Genomic DNA, 25,825 nt, shown 5'->3' with positions numbered 1-25,825 from the left:
TTTTGCGCCACCTCAAAAACTGTCCGGGTCACACCTGGCCGCCCAAAACCTCTCCGAAACGGCACCTGCAGAAACGTCCCTAACAATAACACGGAAAAGGTTAAAAGTGTAGTCCCGCCCACAAAGCTACGCCCGCTGCGCTGCGATTGGCCAGCGCTTTCTCGCTCCTTGCGCTGGATTGGTGCAGGTCTGTCGTAACTAGGGTGGGAAAAAAACGCCTTCGCTAACTCAGCTGCTATCAGCGCCGCACTAACATGGTCAGCACGTTATCGCGTCCATTGACTTAACTATAGAAACTAACCGCCTACTGTGGAAACAGAGCAGCATACAGAGATTAACACATTTATCCTGCTCTGCTGTTCAGACTCGCTGAAGTGAGTTCAGTCGAATTTCTCTTTAGCCTAAACTTTAAAGCGACGGCGGTCGTCTCTCTCTCTCTCTCTCTCTCTCTCTCTCTCTCTCTCTCTCTCTCTCTCTCTCTCTCTCTCTCTCTCTCTCTCTCTCTCGATGATTCTTCGCTAAGTCCTCAAGTGCTGCTGCTTCAGGTAAGGAGGGCATTTGCCTTAAGCTTTTTTATTTTTGCATCAGCAAACTGGCCTTTAACTGAAATCCATTCCATTAATCTATCAGTCTATTATATGTAAATGATAAAGCTCCCCTTCACTATACAACTGAAAAGTGATCCGGGTAATTTACTTTCAATGAATTAATTTTTTTCATAATAAAAGTTTATTTTAATAAGTTTTTTACGTTTTCTAATATTATTCCGCCAAACGACTAATCAAAAGCCAAAAAATGCTGCCTTTTTAAAATTTTAATTATTATTTTTTTTTAATACTGTAAGTCTGTTCCCTGCTGCCTAGCATAAATTCCATGCCAGTTCTGGTGCTGGTTTGTTTGGTCACCCAGCAGGGTCATGCTGGTTGCCCAGCATACCAGCATTCGAAACGTAACAAACACTGGATTTGCTGACCTATGCTGTATTTTTTCGTAGCAGGGTTGTGACCTACTTATTTCATTAAATTAGTAAAATAAAAAAAAAAGACCAAAAATGCACATTGTTTATATATTTTAGTCGTTGCCCTGTTGGTCACTCAAACTAACTTTCACAAGGACATCACAACTAATAACAGCATAACATATCATTTCTGTGATGCATTAATATTTGCATTGCTTTCCCATGCAGGGTTTATTTTAGTTTCATTTTGTAGGAGCATGCCTCCTGGGTATTTGCTGATAGCCAAACGCAACAGGAAGCCCTTATCAATTGTTTATGGCAGTGCCTGTTATCATGATCAAATGTTAGAAGAAATCAGATTGCACTGATGATGAGGGCATTAAGCAATGTCACTTTTAAAGAAAGTTAGTAGTACATTGATAAGTGAAGGCGCTTTGTTTTCTCTGCAGATTAGTGTTTTTTAATGTGCAATAAGTGTATCACAGCCTTGTGTGATGAAGGAGGTAGACAAGCCTTTGCACACAGATATGGCTTAGTTGTGGTTTCAGTCAGTTGCAACATCTGCAGAAATTTGACTTTCTCTGTTAGAGAGCATTTTCTTTCCTGCAGTTTGGCCTAAATAATACCGGAGCATGAGGACTTGTGCCTGGGTGTACTGTATTCGAAGGCCTACTTTTTCTTTTACTCATATACACATACGTTGGCCTCTTTCATGTACCACAAAACCAGACCCTCTTGTGTCTTAGGTCAGATTTTTCCCCGCTGGTTCCCGTCGACGAAGGCGTACGTAAAAAAGATGTCAATGTCAACTTTTTTCAGAAAATTGTAATCATAGGCATTTGTTACAGGCACAGAGTTGCTTGTGGTATTTGGTGGTTTGCTTCCTATCTTCACCTCATCTCTGTTACTTTGGAAATTTCTCTGCTAAATGCTACCACAAATGCTCCTACTATTTGTCCTGGCATAAACTTCCCTTTACGGTTCAGGTATTGGCAGTAAAGAGGAGTTGTTATTGGTCGTTAGTAGACAATAATTGTCTTACAAAGTGAGGATTACAAAATCAGGGTTTATAGGCTAACCTAGACTGCCACATAGCCTGTGGCTAACATTCCTGTGTTTGTCTGGGCTGATGTAAGACCAGTTTTGCTGATTTTTTGCCATGCTTCTAAGAAAATTGAGTATATTGCAGAAGAATGTTATTATATACTGAAAAAATAGACAGAATAAGTTGGAATATATTTTGAATATTAAGGATTTTTGTATGTTTGGCTGTAATTAGATATTTTGTAATATGTTGTCAATAAAAAACTTTATTAATTGTTAATAAATTTAAAAAATATATAATATAGTGTCTTTTTGTATGGGTGGCTGTGGTGAGATATACTGCAATATGTTGTCAATAAATTCCAAAATACAAATAGAATATACTGTGAACTATGTTGAAGATATTACATTTTTCTGGGTGGCTATAGGGCAGGATGGATCAGCAAAAAATGCTTGCATAATTTCTCTGACATGTTTGGGTTTTTATGTAGACCCCGTAGCCGCATGGCATTCCATAGTCAGCAGTGCGAGTCACTCAACTATCCTGAGGAAAACGACGAGACGCTAAGCGAGGTGTTCCAGACTGGACTACACTCGAGACTGCACAGCCCTAAGGCCTCCACTGACCACGCCATCCCAATGCACAGAACAATGGAAGGACCGCCATTCAGCCACCAACACTTTCCCATGTGCCATGACTTCCCTCAGTCCCCCAATGATCAGTTTTCCAGATACAATCAGCAGACACCTTACCCCAGCCAGGCCGATGCTAACAGGGTAGACCCGGAAGCCCACTGGCACTACCCCAGCTACCGCAGCAGAAACTCTGAGGGATGTTACACAAACAGCCTGCCGTCCTACCTGCCCTCCAAGGACTACCGCAGCTTCCCTGGAGGCGGCTGCTTCTTCACCAGCGGGCCGCACTCTTTCCCAGGCAGACACAGCCCTGGCATCAGCAGCCTGGAGCAGCCCAGGTCTCTACACTCCTTTCCCCCAGCTCCGTCTCTGCACACACATCATGCTATGCCCTTTCCTGGCCTTCATCCCAACATGCCCTGCTGGGGTCAGTGTGGGCCAGTCCCGCTCCGAGTAGGCCACCCCCATCATCTCAGCCCTGGACCTGGATACCACCTGCCCTACAACAGAGGTAAACAGCAGATCAGATACATTTATTCACTTCCATGTGTTTAAAGGATAATTTGGCGAAAAAATATACTGAATTTTTTTTCCCCTAGAAAAGTAATTACTTTTACAGTGAGTATACTTTGAGTTAAGTTCTACTAAGGAGACATATGTTGCTGCAGACATGAAAAAATAGTATATATGGAAATAGATTTTCAGTATATTAATTTTTTGTGTGGATTGATAAAAGTAGGCATATTGCAGTATGTTGACAATATGTACCAAAATGACAATAGCATATGTCGGAGTATATTTGTAAAATATTGCATTTTTATGGGTAGCTATAGTTGCATATATTGCTATATATTGTGTATTGTATTGCAGAGTTTAAAGAGTAAGTTCTATTGAAGACAGCCGTGTGGCTGTATTGTACTTTGTCCATCTCTGGAAGTTTATTTCTTTGGTTTTGCTCTAGAGCTACAAGGTCAATGTAGCTTAGGACAGTTATACTCTGCTACTTAGCATTGAACAGACTGCATGCCTCGTCTCTAACTCATCACAGATTTTCCTGTCGAGTTGTAAATCAATCTCAAAGACTTGCTGAGGTGGTTTCTGACCTGGTTTGACACACTGCTATCTATAAAAACAAGTACATCACAGCTAAAAACAGTAGTGGCAGCCATCATGAGGCCTGAATTTTTGTCTGACAAATACATTTGAAATGTAATTTGGAAACTTATGTAAATTATTTTTTTGTTGAGCTGCTGCTGTAACTTTAATTGTTGTTTCCAAATGCCAACAGTTTCTGCTTGAATGTATTTATAAGTAAGGGAATCTGTTTTTTTACTCAGTTCTGTCAGTTCCTAAGTCTCTTTTTTGGGTTTTATTTAATTGTGCTGTGTTGGGTCAGCTTACGGACTGCTTTACTGTTGCCAGCGGTAAGAAACAGTTTCTGTGCTGATGGATGTTGGATGTTTTGTTAGTATTGTTCTGATCTTAAAGTAAGCAACGTCTACTCTAGTTGTTATTTCACTTCCACTTAAGATTTTTATGTCATTATTCTAGCAGTGCTTCTATGTGAGTGTGCGTTTAGGTTACTCCACCTGTCTGTGGCCTGCAGGCTCACAGTATCTCTACGGCGTAAGCTCACAGCACTGCTCGAGCAGTACATCTTAAACGCTTTTGGAATGCAGTCATTCAAGGGTAGAATTATGGCACAGGTACTTGGAAGGCGCTTGACAAGCACAGACATTTTCTGCCATGTTACAAACGCAAGTAGGTTTAATAAATTCCACTGTGTTTATCACGGGTGTTTTCGTCTCACAGGCCCAGAGCACTACAGACACGGACATGCAGGAAGCACTGAAAAGTGAGTCATCTGAACAGAATTGGTAATAATAATAATAATAAAAAGAATATTTTTTACAGTACAATTGAGTTAAATTTTGATTTGATAGCAATTTTCAATTGTTCCTACTTTGTTTTATTCAAAAAACACAAATTTGTATCTTAACAAATAAATTACCTGTTAAATCATTAAAGTGCTTTTATTAGTTGAATGTGTTTGAAAAGGATTTCTACCTTAATTAATTAAACTCAAAAGCCCCAAATACAATCCCACACTTCAGTTCATCTCTCTCAGAACTACATAACTTTACTGAATAATTTGTAGTAGTTACCAAATCATTTATAGCAGTTACTACATAATTATACAGTAGTAGTAACCCTACAGGTTAAGGGATTCAGTGTGTTTCATTGAGGAAATGAAATAGAAAAAAGCTCTGAGTAATATTCTCTCACTTTCCCTGCGGTCAGACTGCGCTTGACTGTAAATCTTTTTGAGTGTAGACTGTGCTGTAGCCACTGAAAGCTTTCTATTTTATGTCTAATCGAGCTTTCCTCTGTGCAGTGGACGCGTCTCTCCCAGACCAAGGCAGGAGAGTCCCTGCAGCTCGCAGCTCTCCCAGGAACAGAGTGAGTGCTAATGGCTTAATGAGCTACTGAGGCATATTAAACAAGACCTACTGGCTTTTCCACTTTTGCACTTAAGCACAAAATATCAGCATGAGCTGAGAAAAGAGCTGCAGTGAATTTACTTTTAAATTCAAATATACCTTATTTTCCATTAATAGAATATATTACATCAACACAGTTTGGTGAATTAGTTTGGTGAATTAGTTTAGAGTCATAAAGTGGATTGATGTATGTATCTGAAGAAGAATTATTGCCATTTTGTAATATTAATCAGTTACAGTACTGTGCAAAAGTCAGAGACCACCATTCACTTATTTAATTTCCAGTTAAAATGGCCAATAAGCATAAATCATTAATTTTTCAGGTATCTTTTTGAGGAGATTAGGTATTATGGCCATAAGCAAAGGAAGGGAAAGTGAAAGGTAAATAAGTAAAAAAAACAGAAAAAAACAAAGACCTGGTAGACACCAAAACTGCCCCTATCAGATAAACCAGACTTAAAGCTTTCATCTTTGAGAGAGAGGAGAAAATCAAGCTGCTTCAGATCTGAAAACATCCACAGGTGTTTCTGTCCATCTTTCCACTGTGAGAAGACGACTCAATGCAATAGATCTGAAGGAATGTGTAGCTGTCAAGACGCTCTTACTGAGAAAAGGAAATAGACAAAAACAGAAGCTGGTGGTGTTCACATAAGAAAGGAGTGACCATTCCAGAGTCCAGACCTCAACATTACTGAATGTGTTTGGGATTATTTGGATCTTGAGAAGCCAAAAATGCAACCAACTTCGAAGACTGAACTTTGGAGGTGTGGAAAAATGTCTATGCAGATTTCTTTGAAAAGCTGAAAGCAAGACTCCTGAAAAGAACAGAATCTGTTGAAAAGAGGGAAATACTGAAAAATGTGATAATATATTTAATGGTTAGGCCTTCTGTGTAATTTTTGTTAAATATGTGTCTCCTGCTTTTTTGGCACTGTAAAAAGAATAGCTTGTATTTGATGACTGTTTTGACTTGAAATTAAATAAATCAAGGGTCTCTGACTTTTGCACCATACTGGATATTAATTATTATTGGTGTGCAATAACATAAGCATAAATATTTTGGCCAAAACAAAATTCTCAGGCTATTTTCAACACAATACTATGTAAATTCCATAACTGTGTAAATAGTTGAATGGTTCCTATTTAGTGTATTTAAAAGAAAAATCGGAATAATGTGAGATCTCATGATGCACTGAATTATGTCCTACTGATTCGTAACTGAACTGTTATGAGGTCTGAGATTTACACAGCTGCCTTTAATGTATCACTTCGCTCTCTCCGTTTTCTCATTTCTGTTACACGTTTGGAAAACCAGGCCAAGGTGCTTATGAGGTGTCACAGAAACGATCTGAGTCGTCATTGTCACGTTTCGTGTCACAGCTTTTCAACTCTCTCTCTCTTTCACACACAAAGGAAAAGTGTTTGTCACGTATGAGGCAGACAGCGAAGATCACCTGAAGGAGATCATCAAGTTTGTTGCTTTGCTCAGGAACAACGGCTTCGACACACATGTGAGAGGATATGCGTCAGCTTTAGTCGCCCTCGTTTAAAAGCATGTGTAACAGACATGAACGAATAATGATGCGCACTGGTGCTTAACTGAACAGGATCTTTATTTCTGCAGATCGATGTTTTTGAGCAACAGCTGAACAGCATCAGTAAGATTGACTGCATGGAGAGATACCTCAATGAGGTAAACACCTGAGTAAACAGTGAATAACTGCATGTTTACAAACGCAGGTACACACACACACACACACACAAACACACACACACACACATCATCCAAACCGCTTATCCTTCTGGGTCGCGGTGGGGTGCTCGAGCCTATCCCAGCTGTCATTGGGCGGAAGGCAACGCAGGTACAGTTGTACACAAAATGAAATTTAGAAAATAAATGAACACGTTCTCTTTAGAGAACACATTTAAATAATTTGTTCTGTTAATTTTAGTGTTTCCACTTTACAGTTTCCATTTATTTGCTGGGAAACAAATAAGAAAGAAAATATAAAACGTGTCACATTATTCGCACAGGCTACATTTTATGTACATTTTTTTCCAGTATGTTAATTTCAGCAAATCAACCGTAACTGTGCATTAATATGTGCAGAAGTTTGTTCTCTGCAGAAAAAAAGCAACAAAATGCAATTTAATCAGCGGTGCCAAAACTTTCGCACACCACTGCATATGAAGTATTTTACAGTGGCTTCAAACACAGCTCTGCCAATCAGATTTTATGACTGGAACTATCCATTTTATAGGTGGCTTTGCTGTATGTGCAGTGTAGATTTAAAAAAATCATTGTACTCGGAGTCTCAGAGTCGTTTTCATAGCCTTCAAAGCATTTTGTCTGTTTAAACTCATCAAACCTCACAAAAACGAAATTGAGGTGCATTATGTATGGCAAAAATTGTCCACCCCTGTATTGAATGTCTTTATAGTGTAGTTAGTGATACCAGCTTGTTAGCAAACCTCATAAAAACTAAATATCATAATATATATTGTGTATAAATGTCTTTAAGTATCACAATTATTTAACCCTTGTGTGGTGGTGTGGTCTGTGGGACCCGTTTTTAGTGTTTACCGAAAGAAAAAAATGAAGCGATTTATTATTATTATGCCTATTATATATATGCCTTTGCTCATTTTCCGTGAAGAACAAATAAAATAACACATTTTCAGTGCCTTCACACTGTTCACTCCCTACACATTTATATTACACATGTGGTGTTGGGTGAACCTGCGGGAATAACAGTGTGGAGGTGCTGTGTCCTTAACTCTGTTCTCCTCCTACATGGCCTGCTGTTAGTGTGTGTGTGTCTGTGTTTGTATATATATATATGTATGTGTGTGTGTGTGTGTGTGTGTGAGGGTGGACAGCATGGACAGGCTGCTGACTGGCTACAGCTGCTAAAGGAGAATTCTATGCTGGCCACTTGTGATATTTTAAATATCTGGTATTTTTACATTAATTGTTATGGCTGTATTGATTTAAAAAACAATAATGCGGTGGGTCCCCCAGACCACTGAGTAACAAACACATCAACAACACGCAAGGGTTAAGTATCTTTTGCATCAATCACAAAATGGTCATAAAAATATCTTATAAACATAGCATCGACAACTTTGCTTCCAAAAACAGTAAAAAACACACGCCACTCAAACACACATTATAGTGTTATTTATTTATTGTATTATATTTCGTACTCTGTTTCCCCTGTAAATCATACATTTTCAGTTTCTTTATTGTTTAACTTTCGGAAAAAATCCTCCTCCTAAACATTTGCGGTACCATTACCTGAACTATACGTTCTTTTAATTAGCAAACCGAAAGTGGGTGTGGCTTAATCCAGAAATTTGTGTGAGGCACTGGAAGTGGGTATATCTACTGACCACAAGGTGTACTAACGTTAATACCAAGCTTAGACAACCAATCCACACTCTAGAACAAGACTGGAACAAGAATGTGAAGGGACACTTGGGTACGACTGACTACTTAGACACTGAAATTTGGTTCTGAATGATATGGCACATTTTGATACACAGTAGTACTGAATTAATACAGTACCGTAAAAGTATTTCAATACTCAGCCTTAGTTACAAAATCGCCCACCCCTGTGTGTAATTACCAGCAGCCAGCTGTGACTGGAAATGAGGAAAAGTCTTACCTATACCATAATGTTAATCTCTGCTGTGCATAGCACCCCTATGAGATTGTTTGTAGAGGTGGGCGATATGATGATATTTTACCGTAATCATAATCAGTTTTGTTATCTGAATATTAAGGATGCTGTTCTGAGCGTATTGTGGATATCAACCATACTCAAAGAACACTGACCAACTGCATGTTTATTACAAAGAGAGCATATTTAGCCCTGTTTAGTTGGATTTAGAGCAGCGCTGCTTGTAAAAACTTTGATAAAAATCAATGTACCACATTGTGTCTACGTGTCAAAATATTATGATACATATTGTTTATCGAGAATATGTTCTTGAATATTGTGATATTATTGCCATATCGCCCACCCTTAATTCTATTAGTGCGTTAGCACTAAGGCATGTGAACATTTTTTGCCATTCTATATTAAACACAAAAGCTTATAAAAGACATTCTACACTTTATTTGAAACTTGTAACAGACATGTTGGCATAGATTTTTCTTGTATTTAGCAGTTTTCAGTGACTGTCAGTGTAGCACCCTTACTGTAGCTGGCAAATCTATTCTCCATTATTAAAAAGTACTGCCACTTGTGTTCAGTTAGTGACTTATCTAGAACTCCCAGAAGGTCTAGATTGAAGTTATTCCTCTTAAAATTGGACCCACCAACTATAAATCAAAACCTGATAGGTTGATTTCACTCAGTTACTGAAATGATGTTAGTAGCTAATCTGACATGTTAGGCTTTTTGTTAAGTCCTAACCAATGGGAGAACTAGCTTGGCTGTATCTGTCTATATTCAATGGAGGGAAATTCTGATTAGATTAGATTTCTGTTGGGTGGTCCAAGAATTTAACCCACTTTGTTTCCAACCAAAACTTAAACATGATTCTACGAAATAATAAATAAACTAAACATAAAGACATTGATGGAAATCATTAGGCCTTATCTCCCTGGGGGTTCCCCTCCGGTGACCACAGAGCCTTTATTAGTCCTCCTCTCCACACTGTCTGTCTCTGTTTCTGCAGAAAGATTACCTGATTATCATTATCATCAGTCTGAAGTATTTTGAGACAGTGACGGGTGCCAGTATGAGTGTGGAGTGTGATGAGAGGACATCCAACACCGTCTACATTCACAAACAGGTGCGGAATAACTCATTAGTTTGCTCTGTCTGTTAGTGTTGACTTATAGCTGAACCGTAATGAATAATTTAATTCTTTTGATCATGTGTGCTTGTTTGTAAATGTGCTCTTTGTTTTCCGTTCGCCACCCAGCTTCAAAGTGAGTTCATTCAGAACGGCTGTAAGAACTTCAGGTTCATTCCTGTCCTTTTTCCTGGGGCGAAAAAGGTAAACATATCATTGACAGACATTTCTAATGAACATGAGGCAAAAACAACCGGCGCAGTGCATTTTTAATGTTTCATAACACATAAAACAGAGAGGTGTAAGTTATTATTTAATGCCATGCAAATTCACATACTTGTTTAACAGGATTTTTTCATACAATGTCAACTGAAAAGAATGAAACAGCCTGTAGATCAATACAGTTTGAATATAACTCTTATTATTTCTTAGTTTCACATATTCCTAATATGTATGCAACACTACAAATACTCACCTCACCCACATCAGTTACTTATGAATAATACATAACAATTATTATTAGTAGTTTAATCAATAATTTAACCATTTACTGTCTAATTCATACATTCTGTCATGCATTTAGTATGATGAAGGAAAAAATGCCACAGAACTTGTTCCGATTAGTCTAAAGTAATGAAATAGTGTATTGAACTAAATATAAAACTTGTAAAGATGTTATAAACTCTGTTTTTGGCCTGAATATAAAACACATAAAGATGTTATTAAACTCTGTTTTTGGGCTGAATATAAAACATTTAAAGATGTTATTAAACTCTGTTTTTGGGCTGAATATAAAACATTTAAAGATGTTATTAAACTGTTTTTGGGCTGAATATAAAACATTTAAAGATGTTATTAAACTGTTTTTGGGCTGAATATAAAACATTTAAAGATGTTATTAAACTTTGTTTTTGGGCTGAATATAAAACATTTAAAGATGTTATTAAACTTTGTTTTTGGGCTGAATATAAAACACATAAAGATGTTATTAAACTCTGTTTTTGGGCTGAATATAAAACATTTAAAGATGTTATTAAACTCTGTTTTTGGGCTGAATATAAAACATTTAAAGATGTTATTAAACTTTGTTTTTGGGCTGAATATAAAACATTTAAAGATGTTATTAAACTCTGTTTTTGGGCTGAATATAAAACATTTAAAGATGTTATTAAACTGTTTTTGGGCTGAATATAAAACATTTAAAGATGTTATTAAACTCTGTTTTTGGGCTGAATATAAAACATTTAAAGATGTTATTAAACTCTGTTTTTGGGCTGAATATAAAACATTTAAAGATGTTATTAAACTCTGTTTTTGGGCTGAATATAAAACATTTAAAGATGTTATTAAACTCTGTTTTTGACCTGAATATAAAACAATGAAAGTTTTTGTTCTATTAATTTATTATCTATTGAATTTGTTTTAATAATTTGTTCTTCATCCTCAGAGTTATGTTCCATCATGGCTGCAGAACACACACGTGTACAGCTGGCCCCGGGACCGGGATGATATTTTGCGGAGGCTAATGCGGGTGGAAAAGTACAACCCCCCACCCATCGGCCCGCTGCCCACCATCGTCTCAGTGCCCATCTAACGCTGCCACACTGCATTTAGTAGCATTTCAAAAGCGCAACACAGAATTTTTAACTCAGATGACTTCGACGTTCACCATGCTTGACTGCTAGCTTTCTAAATATTTCAGTTCTTGTAAAATACTATGAATTGACGTGACATAAACATAAAACAGAACGCAAGTCACTTTAGTGGAAAATATGAATTGATATCATCTAGAAAATGAAAAACATTTAAATCATTTGTTTCATCAAGCATGTAGTGTATTTCAACATCGCTCCCAAAGGTGTTTCGCAAGTGCTGTGTTGAACACTGCTATTTCCAGGACAGCTCTCTGTTTTTGCACATGCGCAGACTGAAAAAAGCGAAAGAAATCAGAGTAAGGGCACACATGCAATGAGAAGCCTGATCACTCAGCTAAAATCCAGCTCTCTTTATCAGACTTTTTAATCAGGTTTGTAGGCAATATTCCAATCTAGGAAATCAGAGTATGCTGGTAACATCACCACATGAATAAGCAGATTACAACCAAAATCTGATAATGTTTGGATCTTTAAGCTCATTGATCAAGTGCATTAGTGCTAGGGAGGGGGGACAGGGCAGCATGTTAGATGTAGTTTGGACCTAAACTCTGCAGGAATCTCCAGAAGAGGGTTGGTGACCTCTGACACACTTTGTGTAAGTACAGGGTTGAGTTCAGGAAGCTGGGTCATAATTAAATATTGTTTATCATGTACATTAAGAGAAAAGAGTTATCACCAAGAATAATGTACAGATATATGTTACTCACATCATCTTGTTTGTTTATTGAATGAATATCTGAGGCCAAATGAATTAACTCTTGGACTCGACAATAATTTTAGACATTGTTCTGTTCCTTGCTTTACAAAAGTGTTCGGCATCATTAGCATTACTTTCTGACACAGATAAGAAATATTTTGAAAAAAAGCTGGTAGAGAAGTCACTAGAAGTCTTTAGTTGTTTTAATGATTTATTGATCATTGAACAAAATTCAGTTGATTGTTTTTTTCTTTCAGTTTTTTTTTTCTTGTTTACATGTTACCATTGCAGAATTATTTGATTCCACTTAATGAATAAGTGGTGTGTTAGCATATGGCTGGCAATTAAAACAATGAAGCTTCTACCGTTTTAACACAACTCTTCCTTTTTCATTTATATTTTAGTATTGAGAAAATGCACAATGTGTACATTTAAAAACAATACATACATGATTACAGTGCCCATTCACACAAAACAAAAAAAACAAAAAATAAATCACGAAAATCAGGTAACAGACAACAGAATAAATATAATCATTCCTGTTCCGGCTTTAAATAAATATTCACATTAAATTAATAGAGCAGCACAATGCTGTAATTTTATATTTAAGGCAGAACCACTGCCACATTAACAGTACCGACAAGTAGTTCTGCCTTTGTTCTTCATTTAGATTTGTTTTCCAGTTTGTCCTTGAAGCAAAATCACATTCATATGATCAACTCCTCGGCATTTAAAGTAATCAATGTTTTACAATTTGCAAGCATGTAACATTGATTACTTACATACTTACAGAACAAGTGCTTCTGTAAGTAAAGTCTGCAGAATACCATCAGTGAAGAGTGGCGTACCAGTGGACGTAACAGCAGTTGTTTTAGTAAAACTAAAATATACGCAGAAATCCCTTTTACAGTCCCTCATAACAGGGAGTATTTCAATGCTAAAAATGGCAAATTCTAATGATTAACATTAGTAAAAAATAAATATGGCAGCAGCAGGTAGATCAGCAAGAGCTGCAGTGACACCAAACACACCTTTCTGCAACTGATACACTGGCAACTCTCTGAGGCAACGCTGAGGGGAAATCAGAATAAGGTCATGTCTGTGAATCTGATACACACCCAACTGTGTTTCAATAAGACAACAAAGAACTGTTGCCTCTTAATAAAGGACAAGTGAAATTTTTCTGGCAGTTGGACTACAGTCGGATTTTTTTCTATCCTGCTCTTGATTCAGTCGGCTCTGCGTGTTTATGCTTCTCTTAAGGAGCTGAAAAAAGAGACCTAACAAATTTGTTCATATGACAAGTATTATAGACTATTGAGGAAATTTCAAATGACCGTACCAACTAATTCCCTGTTTGCCTCAAACAGTTGCCATTCTCTTTGTCCCAGTTATTCAGTTTGATCTTGTTTTGGCCCAAAACACGCAACAATATGCCATTACTGTACTACAGGGGTGAATACTTAAGTTACAGTAGTGTTGCACTATTTACATGATCAGTCTTTCAGGGTTCAGGAAGTGAGGTCAACAGCCTGCACCGGTGAAGCATCAGAGACTGAGATGGACTTCAGTTGAACATGATCGACTCGGGGTCCTGGTTCATCATTTGGGCCATGTGTCGAAGCACGTCCTTCTTAGTGATGATCCCAAGTAGCCGCCTAAAGAGCAGGGAAATAAATGATATTAGGATTGTATATACATAGTAAACCCATATACATAACCTCATAGTATACTATGGGGTTGATTATTTAAGAAGGACAAAAAATAAATAAATATATAAAAATGACTTTATGTGGCAGCCTGTTCACACCAGGCAGAGGTGGAAATTTAGTTTTTTTCCTCCCTCAGGCAGCAGTAGGATGTCAAATTGAGGGCTTATTTTCTCAGAATATTGATTTAGTATATTGAAATAATGTTAATGTTAATATTAACTTACTAGGCTGGAAGGTTGGAATAATGACTTCTTGTCTTAAAATAATGACTTACTATGGCAAAATAATTACTTATTTTCTCAAAATGTTGAATTGGCATCTCAAAAATAATCTCCAAGAAATGAGGAAAAGAGAGAAAAGCAACAAGAAAACCTGTGGAACTATGTTAGTAAGTGTGTTGACAAGAAAAACACAAACACTGTGCATGGCCTGTGGTCAGCCTTGAAGAATGCAGGTGAATGAGCTTCCTTAGAATATTTGAAAAAACCTTACGCAAGTATGACAAAGCAGCAAGGAAGCCCTTACCCACTGCGAGTGACCAGACACTGGCGCAGACCGAGCTTGCGGAAGATGTCCACCACAGTCTCCATGGGCGTGTGGTCAGTAACAGTGAAGGGGCTGAGGTTCAGGATGCGTCTCAGTTTTAGCGGCTGTGGGTTAGAGGCTGGCAGCTGGGGGGCATCCTCAGTGAAGTACACCACAGAGTTACTGACCACTCCGTCCTGCTTCTGACGGGCATTTTCTGTGTTAAAAGAAGAGAGAAGTCGGGAAAATCACAGATGATGTTGAAGATACTATAATGTCTGTGTGTCAGGTTTAGTAGGCTAGAAGAACAATGTAACCTGGAACCATTTCCTAAGGGGGTAAATAATCCCTGATGATGCTCTGATGGTGACTGAAGGTGGTGGATCAACTGCACAGATTTTGGAATATTATAATGAATTATAACAGTTACAATAAAACTCAATAAAGGGATGTTAACTGTTTCAGGAGACAGTATTTAAATTCTAAAATCACTATTTCAGTATTTGTCATGTTCCATGTTGGCACATCGTCCACTGAGGAGAGAAGGCCTTATGTAGAAGAGGATGAGTCCTCATTGTACCTGCAAGCTGTGGTGTTAGCTCATCTGAGGAGTAAGCCTCTGTTACTCATCCAACACAATTTTCCTCAGCTATTGTTGAATAATAAAATATGTACTGTGTGCTGCCAAATCTTTATGCTATTGAAAATTTTTCAGCTTGTAATACCAGTGCTATTAGCTAAAAATACACTGTAAAAAGTGGAAATGGGCAAAATTTGATTTGAAGTATTTTTGAGGGTTAAATTGAAAATAAATTAAAAAAGAATAATAAATAAAAAAAAAAACTATTTTCCAATGTTTCATTCAAAGTATTTATTCAAGCTGAACAATAAGAGGTAAATTATTATTTAACACATGAACATTTTTATGTTGAACTAACAAACTATTTTTTACGGTGTAAGCCTACAAAACTTCTATGGATGCTTAATTGTCAAAATTAGTCAGAATGCACCTCCCTCGTGAAGTGTTTCGGCAAATCGTTGTTTTAGCAAAAGAAAATTTTCAAAGTATTTAAAAAATGAATTACCAGGTCTCACGAGGATATGTAAAAATCTAAAAATTATCTTTTCTGTATTACTATTTAATAGTTCCCTAGGTCAAATCTATGTATTCAGTACAATTGTGTATTTTTAAAAAATAATTCATTATTTGCATTATTTGTGAATTACACCAAAATCGAATTAGCCTGAGGTCTCATGAAGCACCAATGTGTTTCCTAAAGAATCATAAGTTGAAATGTTCAAAGCTGTAGCACTTACTGCTGGAAGTCTTAAGGAAATCTTAAGGTTTGATGCAGAACCGGAGTGAATTCAAAAAAAGTGTTAGATTGCCCAATTTATTATTATTATTTATTATTATTATTATGCCGGAAATAATGTGAGGCAGAAAAGTGCACTAGTGTTGTATTTGAATGCTGCTGCTGCACCTGTAACAAAAAGCTGTTTTACATAAAATGCATGACTGCTGCATCTCTAGTCCAAAGCAACTGAATTAACGCTGCAAGCTAGTGTGTAAATGACCACATCTATGGAGCTTACTGATAGCGAGGATCAGATCCCTGCGTTGGACGAAGCCAATGAGCCTCTCTGACTCTCGCGAGACCACCACAGGAAAGCCATTGTAGTCCGTCTCCTTGATTAGCGTCTCCACATCCTCCACGGTGGTGCTGTCCTGCGTGAGGACGGACAGCGGAGGCTCGTTCCTGCGCGGCCGCATCACGTCTGTGGCCAGCGTCCGGTGTGTGAACTCGTCCTGGTCCAAGTAGGGGTAGCCGTTCAACCGGATGTGGGCCTCGTAAATGCCCTCTTTACCAAAGGCATCCGCCACCCACTTACTGGTGACCGCAGCGGCCATGAGTGGCACAATGTACTCGAGTCCACCAGTCAGCTCAAACATGATGACCACTAGAGACACAGTCATCCGAGTAACCCCACCTGAGGTCACAGAAAAAGTGTGAGAGATGAACAGAGAGGATTAAAAAAATTAAAACCTTTTAAATACACATAATCTTAAGTTGATGTTCCCTGCTGCTGCTCTGGGGATGAGACAGTGTAAGAAGTGTGTGTAAATTTGAGCATAATATTTTCTAAGCTTGAAAAATGCCTGATTTGCACAGTTATTATCAACAACATCAATATTATTAGCAATAACAGTAAAAATAAAAAAATATCAATACTAATACTAACTGTGTACACAGCCATTCTCGTACTTAAGCGGACGTACTTCTTCTTTTATGTGTACACTGATATAAACAAATGTTGGGTCTATACATTCCATTCAAAGACTTTTGCTCTATACTACTGATATGGAAAATAACTACCTCCCTAAAATACAGAACATAGTTCAGTAAAAGCCACCCTATATAGTGCAATATAATCACACGATCAGTGTTTTATAAAAATAATTACACAATATAGTCACATCACTTTACCATCTGAAAATATAAGTGCATTTTGTTTGTATCACACATCGTTGCAATTTTAACACTATAAGGTTAGTTAAGCTTCGGCCAGTAGTAGGGGGCAGCGCACCTCCTGCTGGACCCTAAATGTCAGCATATGAGAACGACCACTGGCTCATGAGCTGCTGAATGATTTTGTTTTACTGGCTCTCTATCAAACCATCTGCATGAATTAAAGTGTGCTTCATGTAAATTATGTGTATATGAGGGAAAATTAAGAGTGTCTGTTGCAAATAAAATATAAATAAGGCACTCATGCACAGGCGCTTGTTTCCATGCAGTGAAGTGGATTCATCAACTGCCTTCAAATCACCGCTTGTTTCGATGTTGTATGACATTGTACGACGTTGTACAACAAGAGCAGTTCATACGTTACTCAGGGATGGTCAATAATGCACTCCTTCCAATGCAGCTTTGACAAATAAAGGCCACTGTTCATATAAATTTTATCTGTGGAAACAAATGTTTATACTGATCTGACTGTTGATAAAGACCTGAGCGATAAAGCACAGAAATGCGGACTGACAGATTGTCTCATGTTTGCTGTCTGGTTTAAAACTGCCTTGAGGAGTCCTGGAGGAGAAAAGTAGGAATTTTTTAAAAACTTCAGCTCATGTCACAAGGCTGCAACACCTTATATATACACACACACACACACACACACACACACACACGTTTGTATGATGAGTGATAACACACTGTAGGTTTTGCTCAACATTAACACCAATCACCAGAATTTTAATCATCTACCCGGCAAATGGAATCATTACCCAACACTGTGATCAGCACTTAAATTTCCTAGAGAAATTTCTCGATGCAAATTAATTAACAAGATGAACATTGGAGTGAAACAGGCCAGCAAGGCGATACAGCAGTGTTTTATAGCAGCATTATTATTTAATCCCTGCACTACAAGTGAAAAGCATAAAATTAACCAATATGCTACAAGCCAAAATTGCCCAAAGTAAATACAGTATATAGTGTTAGTGAAAATTTCAATTTGTTTAGCAAAAATAAGATATAAGATTTTAGAAAAACTTGCAGGAAAACTTGGCTGACCACCAGCGTCGTTGCATTGTAACTGCATTTTTAAAGGGTCGGGTCATGTGGCGAGCCACAGAAGTTTTAGTGGTCGGTCATGTGGGCTGCAACTTGTAAAAGGTTAGGAACCTCTGGGTTACAGTATCTTACCAAGACACGCTGCGGCCCCCACCATAGCATAGAGGCCAGGGGTGACGCAGTCTGCTCCCGGACGGCACCAGTTCTTAAAGATGATCCAGTCATGGTGGTGGTAGGCCATCTGCTCCACAGCAATGCCCACAATGCGGCCAGCTATAGCACCCACGGCCATGCTGGGGATGAACAACCCTGATGGGATCTGCAAATAGAACAACTTAGTTAAAATCACATTTTGTGGCCAAAATTTTAATGAGTTATATTTAAAATAGGGCTGGACAACATGACAATATTTATCTTTGTAGGTAAGGTAAATCATAATATGTCACAAATAAGCTTTTCTGAGCACATGGATATTGTCAGTGCATAAAAGCACTTTCCAACTGCATGACTGAGTACAAAACGCAGTGGAGTGTATGAAATGTTAAATGCAAATAATTTGATTAATTTTTTTTTTGTTAGCATATTTAAATGCGGCACTACTTTATCTGTTCCAGCTTATCAGATGTCAGAAAAAAACAAATATTGTGTATTGTGAAAACCTCTTGAAGTAATGTGATATTGCATTTTTGCCATATCGCCCCGCTCTAGTTTAAAACATCACAAAAAAGACTCTACCTTCATCCCAAAGGTGAAGATAGTGATGACTATCTTAAAGATAAGCGCCAGCGCGAGCTGCCAGAGGGCCATGTAGACCCCTGGGCCGGCTGGTCTGTCTGGGATATCGTCCTCCGGGCGGCTCATGTTGGGGTTGTTGATATAATCGCAGAGTTGGGAGGACTCCAGCGCTCCGCAGTCGTTAAACAGCTCCGAGATGAGTTCACTGGTGCTGCGGCGTGTATACGGGTTGGGGAAAGCCAGGATAGCCGTGATCCCGGTCACCACGATCACCTCTAGCACGGGGTACTTCCCCAGTTGGGTAGTCTTGCGTCTACGGCACCAGGCGATGTTGCCCCGGATGAACAGCGTCCCCCACAGGCCCCCAAAAACGCCCAGGAGGATGAAGGGCACCAGCTCAGCCATGTACCATGGAGTGTGGTACTCCACATAAAACAGCACCAGCCGGTTGTTCCCAAAAGGGTTGATGGAGCGCAGAGTGAAGGCGGCCACCAGGGCAGCGAAGAAGGAGCGCCAGAGAGTTTTCAGAGGGAAGTAATAACTCACCTGAAGAGGGCACAAGAGACAAATTCGTGATAAGCATTGATAATAAACTAATAATAAAATACAAATCTACATTTTGAGGATAATACACTTTTAGCAGGTCTTTCCAATCAACACGCAATTCAAAAACTGTATGTTGCACTGATTTGAAAATGTAAAAGTCATTCAGAGTGGTTTGATGTGAAATGCTCCACTCTAGAGGATAAATAAATAAAATGGCTACATACGTGTTGTAAATATCACGACCCCTGCTTCCTACCACTACCACTGTAAAGGAAATCTGACATGGCAAGATCCTCTACACCAAACCAATCTGAATGACTATTCACATCTCAATGACTGAACTATGGAGAGCTGTTTAAAAACCAGAGGAATCAATTGCCTCTTGTTCCTGATGCCTTCTTCAAACTCACTGCCTTTTCATGGACTCTCCTTACCATCCCTACACTCACGTATTTATATTTCAGCATTTACAAAGTAATCTGATGAACACTCTTCAATTTTAGCTGAGATTATAGTATAATTAAGGTAATGGGATGCTCGTACCTCCTCTAAGCTGAAAAGCACTCCTCCTATTGGGGCACCAAACGCCACAGATACTCCAGCAGCTGCAGCAGCAGATAAAACCTATAGATCGCACAAACATGACATGGTGTTTTTACAGGACACAACAATGTCAAACATCATTAAGAACTGCAGAGCTAAAAGAATGATACAACATTCTGACAACAGAAAAAAAATAGGGGTAAGTAATTTTTTTTTTATCTAAAAATAACCTAGAAAAACAGGCCAAATGATCATATGTAACTCAATAAATCAGTAGTGCCGTTCACCTCTCTGCGCTTGCCCTCATTCTTGCTGTACTTGGAGAAGAGGCTGCAGAAGAGGTTGCCACAGCAGCAGGCCACATGGACCAATGGGCCTTCCTTTCCCAGGCTGAGTCCAGACGACACAGCCAGGACCAGAGTGACCGTCTTTATTAGCAGGGTCCACTTTCCCAGGTAACCTCGGATTATAAACCCACTCAGGATCGTCTTAATCTGTCAAAAAATTGACATCAGTTTAATCAATGCAGAGTATATAAGCTTCTTATTATTTATACTATACTATACTATGTACTTTGACTCTTGGACATAAAAATGCTCTCTCTAGGTGGTTAGGGTGGCCCTCCCTCTCGCCATTAGTCAGCCTGATACTAGCCAACGCAGACCTCTCTTAGCTGACGTAAAAGAATGAGCAGTTAGCGTCTCTTCCAAGTATGGTGAGCTGAACAATGACACTGGATTAGTGGCACTTTGAAAAGACAGGGTGGCAATTCACATGTCTATGTGGAAGAAAATGCTAGTCTTCACCCAATCATGTGACAGAAGGAGATCTAGCTATTGGACGTAATCGGCAGCGACTAAATTGAGGGAAAAATCATTTTAGGAGAGATATTTTTTAAAACTGAGTTTACATATAGTCTTGACTTTCTAAATGAAAATGAGTTGACACCTCCTCTACAGGAAAAAAAAACAAAACAAAATATGCTATTTTTGTATATTTTATTGCATATATATGATCAATCCATCAAATGAACAGTAACTGTGCTTTAAAACTCCATAAACACATTTGCTTGCTGGACCTTTAGTCCTGTATCACGCGCCTTTACTTTCTCACATCCATCAACCAGTGCCTTGTGGCTTGTTTATGGTAAGAAAATATAAATCTGCATTTGTAAACCTGTCCTAACTTTTCTGGTCTTGTTAAAATCAGTCTTCCTGAGATATACAATCCTTGGTGAAATGATTTTGGAGTCAGAGTGAAAGTACACTGGCAGAGCACTGACCTCAGGTATTCCTGATCCACAGGCATATGGAGCAAACACTCTGACCAAAGATACAGCCAGAAAGGAGAAGAACAGTGCCCACAGCACGTACAGGAAATAGTTCAACACATAAGCCCCAGCACCCTGCAATGAAGATAATAATACCTTAATTTCTCTCAGTTTAATTCAAGCTAATGTGCACTGTGATTATAATTTTGAAGTTATAGTGCATCAAATATTTTTCATTAAGAAGACATTTTATTACAGATCGGTAATCCAGTAGGCTCCTCTACCTCAGTGTGTCCAGTCATCAGCTCGGCCCACTTCTGCCACTGGGGGCATTTGTCCCTGTCTGCAAAGGTGGTCTCGTTAGAGGTCCAGCAGCACTGCTCGTGGCTGTACCAGAACGCAGACAGACATACTCCCTCTTTCAGGTCAGTCATCCAGTCCACAGCCAGATCTATCACACCAGCCAGAGTGCCTGAACGAGAGAGGAAAAGATGCACCACAATCAGAAACCAACAAACTGATAAACATGCAAATCTTTATCGGACCATTTGCTTCAATTATTTCTTTATCATTTTAATATTTTATATTATAACTTGTGATTCTAATTTATGTTTTACTTTATTTAAGATATGCATGATATGGGAATTGCAGGGTAAGCCAATATCAGATACTTTATGCATATATCTGCCAATGCTGATACATAAACACTTTCAAAATGTATAAGTTAGGACAAGACGTCTAGCTAGATTAGCATTATAGAGGGTTATAAAGGCATTAAAATGAATGACATATTAGCACAGTAGCCCAGCATCACCTAAACATTCAATAACTATATTAAGTATCTGTTTGAAGTATCAATCAAATCTGTCTGATACCAATAATTTATTTAAGCAATAATCTGCCAATTTGAATATGATTCAGATGTTGCTGTACATCCCTACTTTATTTTAGTGGTAATTATTTTTCGATCTTGTCTTTATGTTCAAGGCTCTTGCTTTAGCTGGTTGGCAATCTGTAAAGCACACTTTTTTTGTTGACTGATCTATCAAACACAAACTACACTATCCTACATTGCTTAAATGTCTAAAGTTCCCAACCCTGGTCCTGGAATACCCATGTATGTCACATTTTAGTGTTATCCCACAAAAGGACTGCTAATTAGACTGTTAATTAGCTGATTACGTGGAGCAGAAAACAGGGATACTTCAGGACCAGGGTTGGGAATCACTGGTCTGAAACACAAAGCCACTTCCCGACGGCCACGCAGCCTCTAGTAACACTCCATACCTGACAGAAGTCCGATGAGCAGCATCACAACCCATCCTGACCAGGCATCCAGAAGACTCTTCACGAACTCCCAGATGGACTCCTTACTCCTATTTGTAATCTATTAAAAACATTTCCTTTCAATCAGACTGCAGCATGTAAAGAACAAAACACAGTCTCAAAACTTGGACATCCACACCACACCAAGCTAAACCAACGATGGATAAAGTAAATGACCAGCCAAGTATTTGGAAGACATATGCTGAGATTTTGGTGAAGTAATGATAATGGTACGTTTCAATCTTAGGCCAAAAAGCAAGGTGTCAGGAATCTGATGCTTAATGATTAGGGTGGTGGTGACTGTAACCTTTATAGCAGAGGTCTTGAACTCTGGACCTTGAGTCCAGTTTACCAATTCCAGGACTAGAAACAGCATTAAAGGACTGGAGTTGAACATAAAGCATAGTTTCATAGTCAGCACAGCCCAATACCTTCCTGTGACGGTCAGTGTCTCTGGATTTTTCCCTAAGCCAGTCGATGGTGTGGAAATCCTCATACGTGCCCACGTCAGGGAGGGGCTCGTCTAGGAAGTCCATCAGGTTCCCAGCACCATTCATCTCCTCTGTGGGAGTGGCACTGCTGATTCCTGAGAAAAGCACAGACTCTCAGATAAGCTCACAAAATGATCTCAGTCAGTTCAAAGCAATGGCGTGAAGAGGTGAAGGCTATGATACCTGATTGGAACACAGACATTGGTCTGAAGGTAAATTCAATCATTAACCAGCTTACAGTAATAATACTACTAATAATAATATTTTTATTGAGCACATAAAAGCAAAAGTGCTTTATGCAGTGGGAAAAAAACAATAAAGATAAATAAATACAGTAGAATCTAGATGACAATAAATGTCACTGAAATAAAACTGAGAGGGGGAAATGCACAGCAAAAAGTTAGTGAGAAATAACGGCCAAAATTAAAAAAGGAAGGACATTCACAATAACTGACATTTACATCAACAATCAACTCAAGAGGCACTAATTCCATTTAAATGCTGCACTAAACCTGTTTCAGTCATAAGCCTGACCTGAGGGATCTAGCAGCTACCTATAAAGAGGTTTGTTTCAAAACACACTATAGACCAAAACACATTTATTTATATATATTTATTTTCATGATATATGCTGTTGGGAATGGGCTTTACACTTAGAAATATCAATGTTCTACTGTGATTAATACCACCTTTGTTAGAGAAATAATGTGTGTTTTCCATTATATATCAGTTGTTGTTCTTACACATGGATATATAGCACTCTGGACTGAAGCTCTTCATATTTAAGAACAATTTAGCTAATGTAGAGAGGGGCACAGGGCCAGGCTTAATACATGGATTCATTTCTCTGAATATGCACAACTGTTCAAATGTTTGGAATCATTTTTTAAGAACACAAAATCAATTCTGTTGCAGGTACATGTATATAATGACCTTGTTATGATAGAACTACTCTTCAACGTCACACATTTCACGTAATTAACAGGAAGCTGTATAAAAAAATGAAGAAATCAGTCAAAATTTATGAACAGAGCTGTAGATGATTGTAAAATGCCTAATCAAGCTGTAGAACATCAGAAGGCAAGAAAAGTGATCAGATCTCAACGCAGATAACTTACTGTAAGGAATTATTGTAAATAGACAATTACAGTATTATTTATAACTGAATTAGTTGAAGTAGTTTTTGCTGTTCCCAAAAAACTCAAAATACTGTATTGTGTTTAGCCTATTCAGTATTGTAATCTACACTATTACTGAAAAAAATAACAGCTATTATTGATATAATGAGTGTTCACTAACTGCATTGTACAGGATACAGAGCGTCTGGGTTTTCCTTTAAATACTACCACAGAAGACGGGTCATTTTACTAATTTACTGCTATGATTTTGAATATTAATACATCTGAACTAGTGTATATCAAATATAATTTCTACAGTAAAAGTCCAAGCCTATCTCTGGGCAAATTCTTACAGTATAAATCGTGTGGGGAGCAGGTGCTGAGAGCCAGAAAGCAAAATAAAAGCTCCTCCAACAACGAAGATGCAAATCATGCTTACTTAGTTGAGAGCATTCGTTTATTTAAAATTGGTCTTTTTTCAAAAATATATACGCAACTTACTTATTGGTCGTTTTGTTTATAAGACAGCAAGTCTGTAAGAAAATAAAGACATTTGTCGCTCCAGAAAAAACAGCGTGAACGTCAGCGAAAGCTCGACGGCCTTACGAACGAACAAGGCTGAGCTCGGCTTCATATTCACCAGCTTCTTGTTCGAATTTTCCCGTTCCACCTTAAATGGTGCAGCAGTTGCATTCTGAGGTGCCAGAATCTAAATGTAAATGCTGCGCCATTTAAGGTGGAACGGGAAAATTCGAACAAGAAGCTGGTGAATATGAAGCCGAGCTCAGCTTCGTGGACAGAGAGTCAGCTGGGGAAAGAACAACCAGTCTGCAGACAGGACACAGGAAAAAAGGCAATAACACGCTTGTAAAATGAATTCTGCCTCATAAGCAGAAGGGCTGTGAGGGAATGGAGGATGTGAAACAGGTGAACTGATCCCTGCAGTGGCTGCTTACCTTCTGCCTCCGCCATTCTAATAGCGCTTTATATCCAGCTGCCGGTTAAGTAGCGGTAGAAGGAACCATTATTGAAAAGCACAGGATTTTAGAAGCCCGTTCTGTGGTCGTCATATAACAACTATTTCATTACTGTAATAACATTAATAGACCGAGGATATAACCGTGGCCTGCGCTCCCAGCATGCAGCTTATTTTGGTGAAAGCAGCCCAAGATGCATTGATGAAAGTCAACGCAGCGCCGACGTTGCGCAGAAATAACTGCGCAAATAAAAGTCAGTTTTGGAGTCTGAAATCTTTAAAAGGACATTCTGGCTAAAATGGACAAAACAATATCTGTTGTAAACATGAATCTACTGTGATGCTGCAGTGTTTCCTAAATAAAAATGTAATGGTTTAAAGACTAGGAAAACACCCTTCTGATGATGTGTCTTGAAGGTGGAAAGAACTTTTGGAAAACTACAAGTGCTTTGGAGTGGATATTAGGGGTGTGCAGTTAAAGTGTATATTTATTTATGTACTTTTTTAGCTGGTGAATGCTTAAGGAAGGCAGATAACATTAGCTTATTTTATTGCTAGGATTACCTTATTGCAGCCATATAACTGTCCTAAAACGTTTATTATCATGGATTAAATGGATGACTCAAACGGCAGAAATGACTCATCAGATGAGGAGGACAACAAGTTAAAAGCTAAAATTAGCAAGGTAGCTTTATACCTTACATCAGT

At 38.3% G+C, this 25,825-nt stretch overlaps 2 protein-coding genes across 4 annotated transcripts; one reads left to right on the top strand and one right to left on the bottom strand.

The window, feature by feature from the left end:
- The first annotated feature begins 217 nt into the window (after nucleotides 1-217).
- traf3ip2b (TRAF3 interacting protein 2b) lies at nucleotides 218-12,659 on the top strand. Of its 2 annotated transcripts, none has more exons than XM_036586358.1 (9): nucleotides 218-374; nucleotides 2,494-3,149; nucleotides 4,451-4,493; nucleotides 5,034-5,098; nucleotides 6,553-6,650; nucleotides 6,764-6,832; nucleotides 9,826-9,942; nucleotides 10,075-10,149; nucleotides 11,393-12,659. In XM_036586358.1, the coding sequence occupies exons 2-9, from the start codon at nucleotides 2,507-2,509 to the stop codon at nucleotides 11,537-11,539; spliced, it is 1,257 nt and encodes a 418-aa protein (XP_036442251.1). In that variant the 5' UTR covers nucleotides 218-374; nucleotides 2,494-2,506; the 3' UTR covers nucleotides 11,540-12,659. The 2 variants fall into 2 exon arrangements, with proteins under 2 accessions (XP_036442251.1, XP_036442250.1); XM_036586357.1 differs by having other exon boundaries at nucleotides 218-545.
- clcn4 (chloride channel, voltage-sensitive 4) lies at nucleotides 12,495-25,330 on the bottom strand. 2 transcript variants are annotated; one of them, XM_036586355.1, is made up of 12 exons: nucleotides 25,098-25,330; nucleotides 22,964-23,118; nucleotides 22,494-22,593; nucleotides 21,491-21,678; nucleotides 21,219-21,341; nucleotides 20,224-20,430; nucleotides 19,937-20,017; nucleotides 18,848-19,393; nucleotides 18,245-18,431; nucleotides 16,131-16,526; nucleotides 14,535-14,751; nucleotides 12,495-13,955 (listed from the first exon to the last, which is right to left on the bottom strand). In XM_036586355.1, exons 1-12 carry the CDS (start codon nucleotides 25,111-25,113, stop codon nucleotides 13,865-13,867), a joined length of 2,307 nt encoding a protein of 768 aa, XP_036442248.1. In that variant the 5' UTR covers nucleotides 25,114-25,330; the 3' UTR covers nucleotides 12,495-13,864. The 2 variants fall into 2 exon arrangements, with proteins under 2 accessions (XP_036442248.1, XP_036442249.1); XM_036586356.1 differs by lacking the exon at nucleotides 25,098-25,330 and adding an exon at nucleotides 24,643-24,789.
- Nucleotides 25,331-25,825: the final 495 nt, after the last annotated feature.

The sequence above is a fragment of the Colossoma macropomum genome, unplaced genomic scaffold (assembly GCF_904425465.1).
Source record: "Colossoma macropomum unplaced genomic scaffold, Colossoma_macropomum, whole genome shotgun sequence".
Classification (NCBI taxonomy): domain Eukaryota; kingdom Metazoa; phylum Chordata; class Actinopteri; order Characiformes; family Serrasalmidae; genus Colossoma; species Colossoma macropomum.
The sequence above is the reverse complement of the archived record's forward strand: the minus strand, read 5'-3'. Positions and strand labels throughout refer to the sequence as shown.